This window comes from Micromys minutus (genome assembly GCF_963924665.1).
Source record: "Micromys minutus genome assembly, chromosome: 32".
Classification (NCBI taxonomy): Eukaryota; Metazoa; Chordata; class Mammalia; order Rodentia; family Muridae; genus Micromys; species Micromys minutus.
Window position 1 is genome coordinate 18,186,543 of NC_137967.1, and position 19,203 is coordinate 18,205,745.

At 52.6% G+C, this 19,203-nt stretch overlaps 1 protein-coding gene across 14 annotated transcripts in view; it reads left to right on the forward strand.

Moving 5' to 3' along the window:
• POU2F2 (POU class 2 homeobox 2) overlaps nt 1–18,918 on the forward strand; it is a gene marked incomplete at both ends in the record, with an annotated part of 35,260 nt that extends 16,342 nt beyond the window's left edge. For 4 of the 14 annotated variants that reach the window (XM_080908901.1, XM_080908903.1, XM_080908892.1 and 1 more), the window contains 10 exons: nt 11,637–11,742; nt 11,847–11,938; nt 14,074–14,187; nt 14,330–14,471; nt 14,574–14,722; nt 14,798–14,974; nt 16,557–16,623; nt 17,892–18,093; nt 18,216–18,289; nt 18,593–18,918. In XM_080908901.1, coding sequence (XP_080765027.1) covers nt 11,637–11,742; nt 11,847–11,938; nt 14,074–14,187; nt 14,330–14,471; nt 14,574–14,722; nt 14,798–14,974; nt 16,557–16,623; nt 17,892–18,093; nt 18,216–18,289; nt 18,593–18,918 — 1,449 coding nt within the window. Of the gene's footprint in view, nt 1–11,636; nt 11,743–11,846; nt 11,939–14,025; nt 14,188–14,329; nt 14,472–14,573; nt 14,723–14,797; nt 14,975–16,556; nt 16,624–17,891; nt 18,094–18,215; nt 18,290–18,592 lie in introns of those variants that run through there. The other 10 variants (XM_080908893.1, XM_080908905.1, XM_080908895.1 and 7 more) reach the window with 4 other exon arrangements.
• Between the last annotated feature and the right edge of the window lie 285 nt (nt 18,919–19,203).

The window sequence follows — 19,203 nt, forward strand, 5'->3', positions numbered from 1 at the left end:
AGTGAGGGGCTGGGGGCGTGGCTCAGTGGTAGAGCCCCTGCCTAGAATCCCCCAGTGAGGGGCTGGGGGTGTGGCTCAGTGGTAGAGCCCCTGCCTAGAAGCCCCCAGTGAGGGGCTGGGGGCGTGGCTCAGTGGTAGAGCCCCTGCCTAGAATCCCCCAGTGAGGGGCTGGGGGCGTGGCTCAGTGGTAGGGTGCGTACCTAATATGCATGCAAGAGGACTAGTTAAATAAAACAAAAGTCAGCAGTCACCGAGAAGCCCAGGCTTGCCCTTCGGATGGGTTCATCCTCTGCAGCCCACTCCCTGCCTGTCTTGTTTCTACAAGCACTTGAGTTCACCACATTCTAAGGTGGTGAAAGCTGGGAAATCCTATATTGAAGAAACCCTTTAACTGCCCTTGGGGTAGCGTCTCACCTCCCTTCTCTTGTGTTATCTTTTATCTCCCTCCACACCCGTGGGGGAGCCATCTATGAAGGGGAATTGTCCAGTTCTTGTGGGGCTGTCCTCACTGGGAGTTTACCCATTTTGGGAGGTCCATCTCATTACAAATGCACCCCTTCGGGACTTTCCTGAACACTGAGCTGGCCCTGGCCCTGCCCCTGGTTCTGCAGAGACTCAGTAAGCATTCTGCTCCATGATAGCTCTTCTTAGCATAGGCTACCCATGCCAGGCTCACTCTGTGGCAATAGCTGAGCTTTACATTCATACCAGACACCGTGCCAATGTGCCTAAAAATGGCACCTCTGAAGACGCGGTCGTCCCTCAGAATGCTGGAGAGTCACAGTGACAAGATGGCCTGCCTCGGGTCATATCATAACTAGGATGGGCAGAGCTGGCCTGGGAGCTCAGAGCTCTAGCGACACAGCCTGCCTGTCATGGCTCTTGCTTCAGCCATCCTTCACGGGGCACGGTTTCCAGTCCCCTCCCACCAGGGCCACCAGAGACTCCTGCCGCAGGTGCACATCCTTTGCTTGGTAGCACACGCAGTGCAGCATCTTCCTCACTGAGGCTTTGCTCCCATTTCCCTCTCCATCTCATCCTTTACCGTGAGAGCACCTCTTCATCTGCCCCTCCCCCAGCTCAAATCCCCACATCCAGGTCATCCATGTGGCTTTTCCTGCTCCGGTTGTGTCTGGATGGGCCTGAGGAGACATCTCTCAACAGAGTAGAGAAAGGAGGAGAGGCAGGTGGCCCGGTGTAGGACCGGCCATGCCGGCGAGCAGTGAGCCAGCCAGTGTTTGTGACCACCGCCAGACTGATGCTCAGCCATCTGCTGTCCCATCGTGCTCTGATGGCTAGCTCTCCTACTTCTTCCTGCAAGAAACTTCCCTTTCCTCTTGCTCCTTTCCCTCCTAGCCACCCTCACTCTGGAGTTTTCCACTCAATCCCCTCAGCAGGAGCAAAGCTGAATACAGATTCTTGGAATTCATTCTCACCGGCTGAGTTGCCCTGAGGCCTCATTTGCTCACGAGTGGTTTGTGCCATATCTCCTGTGTGCTGGGTGACACAGAGGGACCAGGTACAGCTCCCCCTGCCCTGACTTGTCCATGGTCTCCATCCCTCTAGACCAGCTCCTGGGCTTGAGTCCCCATCTCCTCTGCCCGCTTCCTTTGCCTGCTCTGCTCTGTCCCTGCTGCCAGACCACTAATATCCCCAGTCCTCCTGTGTTGGACCCTGGCAGAATCTAGGGACTTAGGAACGAGTCACAGTCACCTTTGACTCCCATGAGACTCCCTGGCTTGTAATGAAACTAAAATGTGTTACAATTCAGAAATACTAAGAAGTTCAGTCTGAAGCACTCTTGAGGCTGTGGGTAAGGCATAATGTAGAGCCCCTGCCTAGAATCCCCCAGTGAGGGGCTGGGGGTGTGGCTCAGTGGTAGAGCCCCTGCCTAGAATCCCCCAGTGAGGGACTGGGATGTGGCTCAGTGGTAGAGCCCCTGCCTAGAATCCCCCAGTGAGGGGATGGGGGTGTGGCTCAGTGGTAGGGTACTAGAGTACTTGCTGGGTTTCCCCAAGGCCGGGGTTCAAACCCCAGTACCACAAAACAAACAAAAAAGAAAGAAAGAAAGAAAGAAAGATTGATTTGTGACCCCACCACTTTAAAATGATATTATAATGTAAAATAAAGAGGGAGCGTCCCCTGCTAGGTAAGCTGTTTGTCTAGATGCTTCCCTGCAGTTTCTAAGCTGTGCCCCAGAAAGGATGGTTATATTACATACAGTTGGATAATTGGCCCATCTGGTGCTTGGTTGGTGCGTTCTACCGAGGGAGCTATGTGGATGTTTATCAAATCAATGAGGGATGTTTTGTTGTTACAGTTTTTCAATCAAGGAAAAGGAAGGTGTCTCTTCAGGGGGGGTCTTTCAGAACGCCTGGAGCAGGGGTTGACATTGACTGGAAACTTCACGTTAACTGTGAAAACATCGTTTTGTATTGGTTGAGTTGGAAAGGGATACAGGACATGATACTTAGGGAAATCTGCTAGGCCGAGGGGGTCTAGGGAATGCTGGGAGGTGGACGAGCGTTGACATAAAGAACACAGGCAGGCTCAGAAGCTGGGCCGGGGTGGTAGGGAGAAATGGCTGTGGATAAGCTCGGCTGAGCATCAAAACTGGCCTCTCGGTGGCCGAAGGGCAGGAGGACTGTTTGCCTCAGATCATTGACAAGGTCTGCTGTAGAGTATATTGGGCCCAGCGCCAGGGACAGCTCCTCAAGGTCTTTCTGGAGCAAGCAAGAGGCCTTGGGGAACTGCCTCTCGCTCTTGAGACCTGAGCACGGGGCAAGGCAGGTCCCCAGACAGAGGAGTGGAGCCCGATCGTTTTTAAAGAGGGACGGCGTTATGGAATCAGCACATAGAGCTATGGAGTTCCGGACTAGGTATCCTGCCTACTGATTCCCGGTCAGAGCGTGCAGTAAATCGGAATTTCAGTCAAAGGGAACATGCGCTAGGAGACTCCAAAGGCAAGTTTCCCCGCTCCCTGTTGAATATCTCTCCACTGTTTGTTCGGTGGCCCAGTCAGGGTCTCCTGAGCTGTGTGGAGTAGGGCCTCACTGGACCCACTCTCCTGGGCTGTGGAGTGCAGCCTCACTGGCCCCGCCCCTCTGTCGCCTCTATTTTTTAAAAAATATCCTCCCTGACTGTTCAAACTTAGTTTTTTGCTGTTGTTACTGCTTTAGATTTATTTTTACCGTATGTGTACCTGTGTGTGTTTATCTGAACAAATACCACGTCTGTATGGGTGTCTGTGGAGGCTAGATGTCTAGAAGCTGAAGTTTCAGGCAGTTGTGAGCCGTCTGCCGAGCTGGTGCCAGGCTTGGGGTCCGCTGGAAAAGCAGCAAAAGCTCTTAACTGCTGAGCCTTCCCTCCAGCCTCCTTCCCTTTTGTTTCCGAACTGAACCTGTTCGGCACAAGCTAACCTTGAACTTGTTTATAGCCCACACTGGCCTTGAACTCCTCCCTCAGCACCCCCAAATATTGGGATTGCAGGCACACAGCTCCCACCTCCTGCTTCCTGCTCTGACTCCTTTCTCTATCAGTGACTGAAGTCACCACTTCCTTGTAAGTGCCACCCATGAAGTCCCTTGTGTGTGCGGTGCCCACTCATGGCCGGCTGTCCTTGAGGACGGTGTGCCCTAATGGGGGAAAAACAGACCATAAACAAACACAAACCAGCAACCAGTGGTTCAAAGGAAGGGTGATTCACAAAACGAAACAAGGCCTCGTGGGAAAGGGAGGGGCTGGTCTAATGGGTGGTTAGGAAAGATTTCACTGAGAAGAAGGCCTTTGAGAACCTAAGGACTGAGTGAGTCAGTTTTGAAAGAAAAGGGTGGGGGGGGGGGGAGTGGGGAACAGCCAGATACAGGCAGAGAGGCAGAGAGGGAAAGCTGCTTCATTTGTGCAAGGCTCAGAGGGAAGCAATATGGCTGGAATGGGGGGACAGGAGACCAGGGAAAAGCCATGTTCGCTGGGCGCACATCCTGTGATCCCCTCATTTTGGGGTTGGGGGGCGGGAGGATAAGGACTGAAGGCCAGCTATGTGAGGCAGTGGCTCACCCAACCAACAAAACCACCACACTGGGGACATAGCTTGGTGTGTGTACCTTGAGAAAGTGTGAGGAAGACTCGGGTGGATTCCTGGCATCCTCGTAAAAATGCCGGGCTCAGCAGGTTTTTCTTACCTGCCATCCTAGCTCTGTGACAAGAAGATACTTGGGCCTTGCTGGCCCTTCAGCCTAGCTGACTTGTTTGCCTTCTGGCTCAGTGAGAGACCCTGTCTCAAAACATAAGGTGGAGACATGCGCACATACACATGTGTGTGGGCATGCGTGTGTACACATGTGCAAAAGTGTGTGGAGAGGCAGGCATAAGAGAAAAGGCTAAGATAGAATTTAGTCTATAATTTAGAAATTAATCTAAAGCACTCAGGAGGCTGAGGCAGGAGGACTGCCCTGAGTTTAAGACCATCTGGGCTACAGTGTGAGACCCTAACTCAAAAGAACAAAACTCAGTTGTTTTAGCTGGAGTCATGGCCAAAGACCACCCTTGGCTACACAGTGAGATGGGACAAATCCATTCCTAGGGTCTGTCACATGCTGGGCAGGCGGGTCATTAAACCAGGCACCAGGTCTTCTGAGAGGCATTAAATGGAAGCTGTAGCATGCTTTGATGGAGCCCTTTATGTCTCCTTGTGTTGGCTGATGGGAAGCAGGGTCAATCTACATCTAGATCTGGATGTAGAATCAAGGGGAGCCATAGGAAGTGGGCACACAGGTGGGAGGGGCTTGTACAGGAAGGATGTGGTGTTGGAGCATGGATTGCATCAGCCAAGAACTGATTTCCTGGGATTTTTGGCTTCTGTGCCTGGATGGTTTTCTGAGTTAGAAAAGAACCAAGTGTTTCATTGGCTCTGTTGGCTCTTGAACTCACCGGGGTCTCACTATGTAACCCAAGCTGGTCTCTGACTCACTGAGACCCACTTGCCTCTGCCCTGAGTGCTGGGATTAAAGGCATAACTAGTGAAGGCTCTCAGAATTACTCAAGTTGGGGCCATCACGCAGGCAGGCAGATCTCTCTGGCTAACGCTTCGCAGAGCCTAGGTGGGCACTGGACCTTGTCCGTGGTTAATAGGACAGATTTGAAAGGCAGATGGGGCTCCCACCGTTGACAGCTCAAGACAGGGTGGGATGGGTGAGAGGGACAGTGTCAGCTTGCACCTGTGTGTAAATAACACATTCAGATTTCTAAAGGGCTCTCTGAATAATGGCGCCATTCAGGCCCCAGCGAAAGCCGAGGAAGACTTACCGGGTTTTTCCAAATTTCACAGATAAGAAAGCTGTGACCCAGAGGCAGGAATGATTCAGTCACCGTGACTCCAAAGTCAGGCTGTTTCACGTACCTGTCACCACAAATATTTATCATTTCTGTCTGGGGGAAGCATTGGAGGTGTTTTGGTGGTGGGAGGGCATGGTGAGATGCAGCTTGGGTGGTAGAGCGCTTGTCTGGCATGCCTGAGGTCCTGGGTTCGATCCCCAGAACTGACAGTAATAGTAACAGTAGAACTTGCTGAGTTCAGCCTTTTGTAATCCATTCTGGGCTGGAAGTCTCTATGTAGCCGAAGCTGACCTTGAACTCCTCAAGTTCCTGCTTGCACTTCTGAGGTGCTGAGACTGCAGGCGTACCCCACACACGGTACCCCGCTCTCTTTAGCTGTTTGGAAACATGGGACATGTCACTAATCACAGCTACTTCCCTGCTGTACCAGGACAGCAGAACTTTTCCTTCCTATCAAACCGAAACCGTACCCGCTGACGGTGTCACCCTGTTGCCCATCCCCCAGGCGCCCTCGTCTAGAACACGAACCGTTCCCACAGTTCAAGTCTTCCTCCTCACTGCAGCCTAGACTCAAGTCAAGGCTGTATCTAAAATTGGTCACAATCTGCTAGCACCCTCCGGTCGTGGGGATAGGAGGCATGGGGGGTTTGAGGGCCTCCTCTTCTGTGCACTGGGGTGAAGCGTAGCACCTGGGCCATTGTCGCAGATGGCCAGCTCTGGGGCCCTGGCCTCTTCCCATTCACTCACGTAGCTTTCTACCCCACCCCCACCCCACCCCCAGTGGGCACTGAGGTCTGATGAGAAAGTGATGCTCACACCCACGCAGTGCGTTAGCCATGTATCTGTCCTTCTGTGTCCAGACTAACCTGTAACCTGTTGGGCAGCATGTGCGTGCACTAGAAGCAAGAATCGGTTCCTCTCCCGGCTGGGGTGTGGTAATGGTAATGCCCACCCAAAATCCCTGGCACAGAGAAGACAGAGGCAGGAAGAATTGTAACAAGTTTGAGGCCAGCCTGGGCTGTGGAGTATGTTTCCAGCCAGCCTGGGCTACATAAGAAACTGAATCTCAAACCAAACCAAAGAACAGAAAAGAGACGGTCTCTTCCCTTCTCAGCTTCAGTAACCCTCCCAGCTGGTTAGAGACAAAGCGAATGACTTATAAAATACGCTGTCCAAGCTCCCCAAGTAACTGTCAACACACCCCACCATTTGAGGCTGGAGTAGCACACCCCCACGTGGCTAAAGAGAGACATGACACCTCTGGATTCTTAGACCGCTGGGGCCTCCAAGGGGCCGAGCCCAGTGCTTACTCATACACACTAAAATCCCTTCTAACGATTTTATTCCCTCACTCGGCAAATGGGGGACGGGGCGGGGAGTGGACCTGCTCCACGAGGGGGTGCGTTTCTTGGTGATGATAAAATAGACGGTTTTGTGTGTCTGTCGTAGCTGGAGAGACAGACAGGAAGCAGTTGCGGCTGGACCGGAAAAGGGAGATTGGGGAGCAGGTGGCCGCCTTGGGGAAGAGCATTTGATGGAAACTTGAAAGAAGTGGAAGGAGGCAGTTCTTAGCAAACGTAGCAAAGGCCCCGGTTGAGTGACAGGCACTGGAAGTTTCTGCTGTGAGTGACAAGGAAGGCAGACCAGGGTCAGAGGACAGGAACGTCTCGAGGAGAGGAAACACTGGGGATAAGCCAGGCTGTGGCGAAGTGCTTGGATTCTATCATTCGTGGGGATAAAAGACGGTGCAGGCCAGATGGTTTAGCATCACCACGGTCTGGTCTCCTAGGTCACAGAAGAAGGAAATGGTGCATCTGCGGTTAGACGGTAGTAAACATCAAGGTTGATCCCACCCAAGTTCATCAGTCCCTCCTGGGGTGGGTGGTAGATGCTTAAAACATGTTTATAGATTAAAAAAAAACATTTTTAGGTAGATGACAGTTTTGCCTGCATGCATGTCTGTGTACCATGCACATGCTTGGTGCCTGACTGCTCTTCCAAAGGTCCTCAGTTCAATTCCCAGCAACCACGTGGGTGGCTCACAACCATCAGAAGACAATCTGACGCCCTCTGCTGGTGTGTCTGAAGACAATGATAGCATACTTGTCTTAAATAAATAAATCTTTTTTTTAAGAAAGAAAGAAACATTATTTTAAATCAGTGTGTTTTTCATCCTCCCAAAACCACCTTTTGTGGAAAGTGAAAAAAAAAAAAAAGAAAAAAGAAAAGAAAAGAAAGAAAAGAAAGAAAGAAAAAGAGATTGTAAAAAGTTTACGCCCCATTACATACGCCCAAAAGGACATGAAAGAGGGTGGACTGGATCGGTGGGGGCGGAGGGGGGACAGGAGAGGGTTGTATATGACTGATCTACAGTAGGTATAGTATAAAATATAATTAATACATGCTAATAACAGTTGCGCCATCTGGGTGGCTCGGCACATGATGGCGCTCCCTGCTAAGACTCGAGGTCGCATCCCAGTATTCACCTAACCGCCCACAGGCATCCTCGACTCCGCCTCGGAGGCATCTGACTCCTTCTCCAGGCCTCCATGCATCCATGCTCAAATCCACACACACACACATATACATGTGTGCACACCGAACCCACACATCCGAAGCAGGGGGATGGGGAGTTCATGGTCATCCTCAGCTACATGGGGAATCCCGAGCCAGCCCAAGCTATGTGAGACCCTGACTCAGGAAAAAAATATCTCAGCAGTCTGTTTTCAGACCCTCTCTGGGTAGAAACGAGTGGCCTGAGGCAGATGTGCTGTGTGACTTGGACAAGGATGGTGACAGTGGAAAGGAAAAGCAATGGGATGTGAGGGTGGGCTTCATGGGAAAGAGAGAGGGAAGAAAGGCAGGGACCAAGGTTGACTCCCAGGTCCCGGTCTGAGTAGACAGACGGGTATAGCTACAGTTTTTTGTTTTGTTTTAAGATTTATTTTATGTATTGAGTACACTGTTGCTGTCTTCAGACACACCAGAAGAGGGCATCAGATCCCATTACAGATGGTTGAGAGCCACCATGTGCTTGCTGGGAATCGAACCCAGGACCTCTGGGAGAGCAGTCAGTGCTCTTAACCACTGAGCCATCTCTCCAGCCCTTTGTTTTGTTTTAATAAGACTTGCCTGCTAGAGGCTCAGCCTAGCAGAGGAAGACTACACTTTAGCCACCCTTTAAGGAGGGCAGTAGAGAGCAGGATGGGTAACCCTTTGTGGGCCCCAAAGGGTGCATCACTTGGAGAGCCTTTGAAAGAAGAAAAGCATCAGCCAGGTGTGATGGTACTTACTTGGGATGCCCGCCCTCTGGAGGAGGAGGCAGGATGACCAATGAGCTCTCAAGGCTATCCTAGCCTGAGACAGTATCAGGCCAGGCAGAGCAACACAGGGAAGGTAGGGAAGGGGGGAGGGAGACTGGGAGGGAGGGAAGGAGAAAGGGGAGAGAGGGAGAGAGACAGAGAGAAGGAGTATACAATAGAATTGGGTTCAGAGCCTTGGAAGGTGCCACTGTCAATGGGCACTTAAGATTCATTGATCCACAGCTGGAGAGACACGGCCGTGGGGAGTTTTCTAGGACTCTGGGTCTCTGGGGAAGAGTAAAGTAGATTCAGTCCAGAAGGATGCGGATTTGGTATCCCTTGCCATGTAGGTCACCAAGGTAGAACAGATTATGAAAAGCGTGCCAATCCCAAGCACAGAGACCAGGTCCCCCATAACAATGCACCCCCATGCCGGTGGCACCCGGAAGCCTTTGGTGTTCGTGACATGCCAATAGAAACATAAGCAGGACCCTGCAAGATGTCGTGCCGAAGGTTGTGTTGCTGCTGAGTCCACGGAGTCGGGTGATGTATCTGTTCCGCAGCTGGTGGGCACTTGGGCTGGGGCAGAGGCCCTGCATGGGAAACACAACACACATCTGAGGGTTTCCCTCCCAGGAATGGAACTGTCGGGTGACAAGGTAGGCTCATGTCCGGTTAGTATTGGTTTGCTAGGGCCGCTGTAACAAAGAGCCACCGTCTGGTGACTTAAACAGCAGACATATACATTCTGTCTGGAAGCCGTGTGGCAGCAGGTGTGGGCGGGGCCTCTAGGCCCCTCCCTTTGGTTTATAGATGTCTTCTTGAGTCTGTTTGCATCACAACTGCCCTGTTTGTATTTTTAATCAAAATTTGTCCCCCCTTTAAAACAAGCGTTTGTTTTTCTATGTGTGTAGTGGGGTTGTGGGAAAAGCCTCTTTAGGTGTTGGGCTTTAAAGGAAGCGCCAAGACACTGCTCAGGGGGGGAGAGAAGATGTAGCAAGCCCAAGTTGGGGTTCCCTGACTCCCGGGCCTCTAGTTGCCATTGGGGTGTCGCACAGAGGTGTCGGGAATGAAGGATCAGGGGTCCGCAGCACTCAGGCTGAGGACAAGGCTGACAAGCGAGGTGGGGGATGGGACAGGGGAAATGGGGAGCTCATCCGTGAAAGTCCTTAGCTTAGCAACTGTTATCTGGAAGCGCAGAGAGTCCTTCTACGGAAGACTTAGGCTGCGGCTCTGTAGATAAAGGCCTTCTCCATGTTCCCCAGGGCAGTGCCCAATGAAAGAGACAGTCCGTGTTTTTCCAAACTGGAGGAATGTCCGGGAAGAGAAACTTACTGGCAAACCCTCAGGGCCTCTTGGCATCTCATTAGCATGAAGAACTCTGCTCTGGGCTGTGTGAGCGATGTGGGGAGTGTGGACATGTACCAGGAATCTGGTAGGGAACAGGGAAGCTCTTACTGTCTCAGGTGGGGTTCTCAGACCTACTCTACACAGTCCACTGTCCCACAGATGGCGCCAGTGTGCCATGGCATATGTGTGAAGGGCAGAGGTGGCTTAGGGGGTCGAACTCAGATTGTCAGGATAAGCAGCAAGCCATTTTGCCCACTGAGCCACCTTGCCAGCACAGCTTTTTGTTTATTTGTTCACGGCAGTAGTCGGCAGTTAAATCACTGGTCTCACGAGCATTAGGCAAGTTCTCGACTATGCCACGCCCCCAGTACCTCATTGGTGGATTTCAGCACATGTTCCACCACGGAGCCACGCCTCCAGTACCTCATTGGTGGATTCTCAGCACATGTTCCACCACGGAGCCACGCCCCCAGTACCTCATTGGTGGATTTCAGCACAGGTTCTACCTGAGTCACACCCCCAGCACCTCACTGGTGGATTCTCAGCACTCGTTCCACCACAGAGTAAATACTCGGGTCTCGATGAGTTCTAGGACAGCCAAGACTACCAAAGAGAAACCTTGTCACACAAACACACACACAACACACAAAAAAAAACAAATTTAATTATTAAAATGATTTACTTATTTACATTGTAGCTGTCTTCAGACACACCAGAAGAGGGTATTGGATCCCATTACAGATGATTGTGAACCATCATGTGGTTGCTGGGAATTGAACTGAGGACCTCTGGAAGAGCAGTCGGTGGTCTTAACCACTGAGCCGTCTCTCCAGCCCCCCCCCCCCTTTTTAAAAAAAAAATTATGTGTACCTGTGTGCCTGTGGGTGCCACGTGTGTGTAAGTGCCCATGGAAGCCGGGAGAGGGTGTTAGCTTCTCCAAAGCTAGAGTTACAAGAGCCGCCAGATGTCAATGTTGGGATTTGAACCGGAGTCCATCTGAAAGAGGAACAAGTTCTCTTAACCACTGGGTCAGCTCTCTGGACTCCTCTCTTCCCCTCTAAATTAAACTTTTAACTACTGGCATGCTGCACCACTCGTGGGCCGAATTTTCCCTCTTAATGACATTATCAACCGGAATGCATTAGAACGCACTTTCATGGCTTTGTTTTAAGTTGATTGTCTACCAAGACCCCATCTCTGAATCAGTTCACATTCCGAACTCTCTTTTCCACATAAATTAGTGCCGAGGCTTTTCTCCAAGTACCTTCACCAATGCACACACCTGCTATTTGCTGGAGCGCATCAGAGATAATTCTGGAGATCATAGCATATGCCTCAGGAGCATTTGAAAGAGAGAAAAGACTTGGTCTGGTTTACATTTTTAAACAACTCTGTTTGTTCTGTGGGAATGTAAGACAGGGCAAACATTTCACCAGGAAGGGAAAGGCAAAGAATGAACCCTCCTGGGGCATCTGGGAGAACAGGGCCTCCTGGTCGGTGTGCCCAATGACCGGTGCACTGTTCCAAGCCTGGTGGACCACAGCTTGCTGTACCGGGCCTCCTGGCTCCTGGCTTCAACCCATCACCTCCTGCTTAAGGGGAGGTCCAGCCGGACTCAGTCTGTGTTTCTGTCCATCCCCTCTCTACCAGGACATACAGCAACTCCTCCAGCTCCAACAGCTGGTGCTTGTCCCCGGCCACCCCCTCCAGCCACCTGCTCAGTTCCTGCTGCCACAGGCACAGCAGAGTCAGCCAGGTGAGACCCCAGCCCAGCCGACACCTTCTCTGGACCTATGCTTGCAGCATTCCACCACCTGCCCTCTGCGTACTCACTTTCCATGTTCTTAACTGTCTCCCCAGGCCTGCTACCAACGCCAAATCTATTCCAGCTACCTCAGCAAACCCAGGGAGCTCTCCTGACCTCCCAGCCCCGGGCTGGGCTTCCCGCACAGGTGAGACTGTCCACCGAGTTTATCAAGCCACTGGCCACAGTGTGAGCAAGGGCTGAGGGACTGAGTGGGGGTGGGGAGCTGTGAAAGCCATTGGCCTACCTCATACCTCTCTGTTCCATTGAACCATCTCATGCGCATGAGCACTTGAGGGACCTGAGGTTCAACCCTACTCTGCCACCAACTGGCCACAGGAAGTCAGACAAGCTAGGCTCTGCTTGGCTCAGCATCTTCCTTAGAATGACGGGATTCGAACCAGATCAGCCATCCCAAAGCCTCTGAAGGTCTGATGAAATATTTAGCTCAGAGGCTGAAGGTGTGGCTCAGTTACTAAAATGCCCACAGGACCCGAGTTCGAGGACTCCTCAGAACCCAGGTTATAAGCTGAGTGTGGCAGTAATTTCACCCTGGGAGCACAGAGATTGACAGCAGGGATATCCTTGGGCAGCCAGCCTAGGCAATGTTTCAGATTCATTGAGAGACCCTGTCTCAAAACTAAAAATATTAAAAAAAAATTGCAAACATCTGAGGAAAGACTTCAGGTGACAGTGACTACACACACACACACACACACACACACAGACACACAGACACACACACACACACACACACACACACACACATACACACTGAGGAACTGTCGGAAAGACGAAATAGGTCACAGGCCCACACAGGTCTTAGCTGTAGTGCTCAGTTCCAAACGCCCTGAAGGGCTAGGTGCTCTTGTAACAACAGCGTCAGAAATCATTTGGCGGTTCAAGCTGCCCTGCCTGCTCTGCCATGGCGTCCTTTATCCCCTCTGGGACGATAGTGCCACTGCTAACTGTTGATGTGGCCGATCCTTAGGACAGAAGGCCCCGCACCTGTCACCTGCTTCCAATCTTTTGTTGCTTCTAGTCCAGCCCTCTAATTGCCTATTCATTTCTGTACTTTTTCTTTGCTTGCAAGCTACCTATATTTAAGACACTGTTTTATTCTATTTATATTTTGGTATTATTAGAGAGTCAATTCAGAATTTTGAGTAGACTAGGCAGGGGCTCTACCTCTAAACCACGCCCCCAGCCCCTCACTGGGGGATCCTAGGCAGGGGCTCTACCACTGAGCCACACCCCCAGCCCCTCACTGGGGGATTCTAGGCAGGGGCTCCACCACTGAGCCCCCAGCCCCTCACTGGGAGATTCTAGGCAGGGGCTCTACCGCTGAGCCACGCCCCCAGCCCCTCACTGGGAGATTCTAGGCAGGGGCTCTACCACTGAGCCACGCCCCCAGCCCCACTGAGCCACGCCCCCAGCCCCTCACTGGGGGATTCTAGGCAGGGGCTCTACCACTGAGCCACGCCCCCAGCCCCTCACTGGGGATTCTAGGCAGGGGCTCCACCACTGAACTAAATCCTAGCCCTCTTCTCACACTTTCTTTTGAGTTGCTCAGGCTGGCATTGGACTCACTCTGTGGTCTAAGTTGACCTTAAAAGTAGAATCCCTCTGCCTCGTTCTCCTGAGAAGCTATATGTTTGCTATCAGATCTTTAAATTTTTTTTTTAGAGCAGTTTTAAATGCACAGTGAAACTGAGCTCAAGATAGCTTCCATATGTCTCCTGTCCTCCACGTGCACCAGCTCCCCCTTTTCAGCATCCTCAACCCGCGTCATGCCCATCTGCGGTCTAGGCAGCTACACTTTATTACCAGGTCTATAGACAGAAGTTAAGCTTCACCCTGTGCCCATGGGTTTGGACAACCTGCTTATTAGTAATCGTAATCTAATCATCCAGTGCGTAGGCAGAGCTGCAGTGATGGTTTCTATCCAGTGGAAGGGAAAGTTGGTCCCAGGAGGGTTAAGGCTCAGGCTGAGCGCCCACTGAGCCATCAGCAAAAGACACTGACCGTTTGCTCCTCCTGAGAGTTCGGCTCTCTAAGCGAGGGTGCAGAGTGGCTGAGGTGACCATGGTGGGCAGTAAAGTGAAACCTTTAACAGGATTAGAGATCAGTCTGTATGGGCAGGTGAGGGGAATCGGAAGCAAGCAACTGCACAACCATTGCTTAGCTCCGTCAGGGTCCTCCAGCCTGCATCCCCTCCCCCCACCACCCCACCAGGCTATGACTCGCCCCACGCTGCCCGACCCGCACCTCTCACACCCGCAGCCCCCGAAATGCTTGGAGCCACCATCCCACCCAGAGGAGCCCAGCGATCTAGAGGAGCTGGAACAGTTCGCTCGCACCTTCAAGCAACGCCGCATCAAGCTGGGCTTCACACAGGTCTGGGACCACTTTGTGAGGTAGCGGGTGGAGGTGCGGGGACAGAACAAAGACGCAAAGGCCCAGACGCTGGTGGAGTGTTTGGATCTTGCCTTGGACCCGCCTTAACTTCCAAACCCTTGACTCCTCCTTTCTGGACCAGGGTGATGTGGGCCTGGCCATGGGCAAGCTGTATGGCAACGACTTCAGCCAAACGACCATTTCCCGCTTCGAGGCCCTTAACCTGAGCTTCAAGAACATGTGTAAACTCAAGCCCCTCCTGGAGAAGTGGCTCAACGACGCAGGTGAGCCTGGCGGGAGGCCCCAATGGCGCGCCCCACACCGGGGACTGGTGATGGGGCGGGGCTGGAAGTGATCGGTCGCGTCCTTGTCTTCCGTCTTCACAGAGACTATGTCTGTGGACTCAAGCCTACCCAGCCCAAACCAGCTGAGCAGCCCCAGCCTGGGTTTCGACGGGCTGCCGGGGCGGAGACGCAAGAAGAGGACCAGCATCGAGACGAATGTCCGCTTCGCCTTAGAGAAGAGTTTCCTAGCGGTGAGTTTCGCCCCCTGGCGACCGGGAAGGGTATGAGGTGGGAGAACGCAGCTCACCAACCCTCTGGGCTTGTAGAACCAGAAGCCTACCTCAGAGGAGATCCTGCTGATCGCAGAACAGCTGCATATGGAAAAGGAAGTGATCCGCGTCTGGTTCTGCAACCGGCGCCAGAAGGAGAAACGCATCAACCCTTGCAGCGCGGCCCCGATGCTGCCCAGCCCGGGAAAGCCGACGAGCTACAGCCCTCACCTGGTACCCAGAGCTTGGGGGGCTATGTGTTGGAGGTGGGGATGGGGTCGGGAGTCAGGGCACAAGCCGGTAGGCATCTGTGGGACGCAAAGGTACCTAGAATAGAGACAGGACAGTTGTCCCCAGAGGTTCTCGGGAGAGTATGTCACATACAGAGCAGTCACAAAGGGACACAGTTTCCAGAAAAACATGCCACCCAGCCTGAGTTGAGGTCAGACCACTTTTGGGAGTTCTCTCCTTGTGCCATATAGGTTCCAGGGACCAAACACGACTTGTCAGGCTTGGCTAGGAGTGACTTCACCTACCGAACTATCTCCAGACCCCAAACTGTTGTCCAGGCAGGAGTAGGCAGGAAGGGCCATCATCAGAGCTGTCAGGCACCTGCAGCGCTACAGCCTTACATGAGGCAGCTTAGGTACCAGACACATCTGGGCTCTCCTTTCTTCTGTCCCTTTATCTCTGTTTGTCAAAAGAGCTGTGGTATCTAGAGAGAAGCCCTTCAGTCCCAGGGCTGGGAGGAAGGAGGGAGTCCTTTGACAGTTAGGCAGCCACATGAACGGAGCAGGACCACCCACCCAGAGGATCACATTCTGCCAGACCCAGTGTGCACAGGGGCTTAGGTGCTAAGGGATACTGGGTCCCAGTGCAATGCAGTGTGGCTGGAGCCGCTGGGGATAGGCTTGGGAGTGGAGGGCTGGCAGGAGGCAGATACATCATGGGTTTTGTTGCTGGTTGTAGTTCTGTTGGTGGTGGTGGTGGTTGTTTGGTTTGTGTTTTCAAGACAGTCCTAGAACTAACTTTTTTTTTTTTTTTTTTTTGAGACAGGGTTTCTTTGTGTAGCTCTGGCTAGCCTGGAACTCACTCTGTAGACCAAGCTAGCCTCAGACACACAGAGATCTACCTGCTTCCTCCTTCTCTTGAGTCAAGGTTGTCTGGAACATACTAGGCAGTCCAGTTCCAATTAGTGATTCTCCTGCCTCAGCCTCCTGTGTGCAGGGACTAAAGGCATGCACCACCATCGCCCAGAGGATACCTCACGTTTTACCAAGAGTCTAAACCATGGGGTTTTGAGCTATGGAGGGACGCTGTCAATCTTTATGCTTTCTAGGCAGAGTGAGTCTGTCTCAGGGCCTGTCAGCATTTATTTTCTGTGAGGAGAGGCTTTGAACTCCTGATCCTCCTGCTTCTACTTCCTGAGTGCCCAAAGTTCAATTTCATTGTTGTTGTTGTTTGAGGACAAGATTTCATGACAGGTAGCCCAGGCTGGACTCTAACTTAATATGTAACCCAGGCTTGCCTGACTCTCTTACAAAGGCAGGTATTGTCTCTCTTCTAGGAGAGCCAATAGCAGGAGCACACAGAGCAGTTATCCGGGTCCTCTCACTGAAGACAGGACCAGCTCTGCAGACACTAGCCAGACAGGAGGGTGTCAGAGTGGGGAAGGCTCTCAGCTTCCTGCTTGTGGCTCAGGATAACTGGGGTTCACATTGGGGAGGGATGATATGCCTATGTCTCCCCACACTGTGAGTGGGACAATGGGAGTCTGGTGACCGAAGTGCCTTACCCTACTTTCTTCTCTTCCCAGGTCACACCACAAGGGGGCGCCGGGACCTTACCATTGTCCCAAGCTTCAAGCAGTCTGAGCACAACAGGTTAGGAGCAGGCAGGGAGGGAGGCTGGGACGACACATACTGCATTGGCTACAGCCTGAGGTTCAGCGGTGGCTCTTGGCAGCTGTGGACCTCAAGGCCGTCTCTCAGGTGGTGCGGGGCACACAGAGCAGAAGGCAGTCCCTTGTTTTTACGACAGAGTTAGTCGGCTCCACAGTTCTCTGTGAGGAAGTATAGGGGTTGCTGGAAGGCAGCCCCCATTGTGCCCTGGCCTCGGTCGGGTGTATGCTTCCTTAGAGCACAGAGCTCCAGGGTCCCTCTCCAGCCTCCGCAAGTCTTTAAATGATTTATTTGTTTTTATTTATGAGCTGGGGTTGTTTCTGTTTGTTTTGCATCATGAGCATGCAGTGCCCAGTAGCTACCAGCAGAGGGCATTGGATCCTAAGGAACTGGAGTTGTTGACAGTTATGAGCTGCCAGGTGGATGTAAGACCCCCCCCCCCCCAAAACCCAGGTTTTTTGGAAGAGCAGTCAGTGCTCTTGACTGCTGAGCCACTTCTCTAGCCTGTTTAAAAAAAAAAAAAAAAAAGAGGGGCTGAGTTCAATTCCCACCAACCACATGGTGGCTCACAACCATCTGTAATGGGATCTGATGCCCTCTTCTGGTGTGTTTGAAGACAGCTACAGTGTACTCGTATACATAAAATAAATAATAAAAAATTAATAACACAAAGCAAACACTCCTCTGAGGTTAATAAATAATAATTGGAGGATTGTAAATTATAAGGAGCTGGTACCCACTGGACCAGGTTCTTTATATGATATGTGGACTGACTTAATCTTATACTCAGCTCATGAAATTAGTTCCATTTTCCACGAGGGAACTGAAGGTCAGAGAGGTTGGTGTGTTCACCATAGGACACAGCTGGGACTAAGATCTGGTCTGGCCAACTTGACCCTCTGTGATCCCCTCTTAGGGTGCCCACGCATGATTGTCCAACAGTACAGACGTAGCCTGGACTCATCTCCAGGAGCTGGAGGGAGCCTTAGGACTGGGTTTCTTGGGCAAGCTACTTCTTGTCCGCATCAAAATGGTTTGGGGCACTGTTTGCAGACAGCCAGTGTGCCCGTGATTATTTTGAGAGTATTATCTCCTATCCTGAGGGAGACATAAGGATTCTGAGGAGGGGGCTGTGATAGTGTTTCTCCCCTCTGAGTGAGGAGACTCTGGTTACACAATAAAGATAACCCTGACTTCCTTGATAAGGAACCGGAGGAAGCTGAAGACCCTGCTTTCTCTCTCTCTGGCAGTTACTACCTTATCCTCAGCTGTGGGGACGCTCCATTCCAGCCGGACAGCAGGAGGGGGTGGGGGCGGGGGCGGAGCCGCGCCCCCCCTCAATTCCATCCCTTCTGTCACTCCCCCGCCCCCGGCCACCACCAACAGCACAAACCCGAGCCCTCAAGGCAGCCACTCGGCTATCGGCCTGTCGGGCCTGAACCCCAGCGCGGGGTAAGTGTGCGGCTGCAAGTGGGAGGTCTCAGCTGCTTTCAGGGTGGGGAGATGCGCCTCAATTCTGCCATGGGCTCCTCTCCCCAACCCCCTCCGCTAATGCCTCTGCTTTGCCCTTGCAGAAGCACAATTGTGGGGTTGAGCTCTGGGCTGAGTCCAGCCCTCATGAGCAGCAACCCTTTGGCCACTATCCAAGGTGCGTGCTGCCTCCTGTCACCCCATTGCCACCAGTCCTGCCCTCTCCTGGGCCTCGGGTCCTCCCCCCCCATTGTCGCCCCAGCCATGTCATCCCGACGATCCCCCAGCTCCCCCCCCCCTCCTCGCTCACTGCATCGCTCGCCTCTTCATCTGCATCTGTCTTTGGGAAGGTGTGAGGGGCATGGCTTCATGGGAGTCAGTGGGACAGACGGGGAGACGGGGTACTCAGGCAGGGTCCACAGAGGCCAAGGTCTGCCTGGCCTGACGTATCTGCAGCTCAGCCTCTCTTTCTCCTCACCAGCCCTGGCCTCTGGTGGAACCCTGCCCCTTACCAGCCTTGATAGCAGCGGGAACCTGGTGCTGGGGGCAGCCGGTGCGGCCCCAGGGAGCCCCAGCCTAGTAACCTCGCCTCTCTTCTTGAACCATACGGGGCTGCCCCTGCTCAGTGCCCCGCCAGGCGTGGGCCTGGTCTCAGCAGCGGCTGCAGCGGTCGCAGCGTCCATCTCGAGCAAGTCTCCTGGCCTCTCCTCGTCTTCTTCATCTTCCTCCTCCTCCACTTGCAGTGACGTGGCGGCGCAGACCTCTGGAGGTCCAGGGGGACCCGAGGCAGGGTCCAAGGCCGAGTGAGAGCCGACCATGCCTCCCCTCCCACGCCTCTGAGTCCCCCCGACCTTGGCCCCCTTCCCAAGAGAGGGTGAGGAGGCCGGATACAGTGGATCCTTGGCGCAGGAGTGATGAAGGAGGAAAAGACCAAAAATCCAACCGAAAAGAAAAACAAAAACAAACAAACAAACAAAAAACCACAAAACAACAACAACAAAAATCAAAACGAAGAAACGAACCAACCAAAAAGAAAACCAAAAAATGTTCACAACAGAAACCAGCTGCCCTAAAGGAACCAGAGATGAAAAA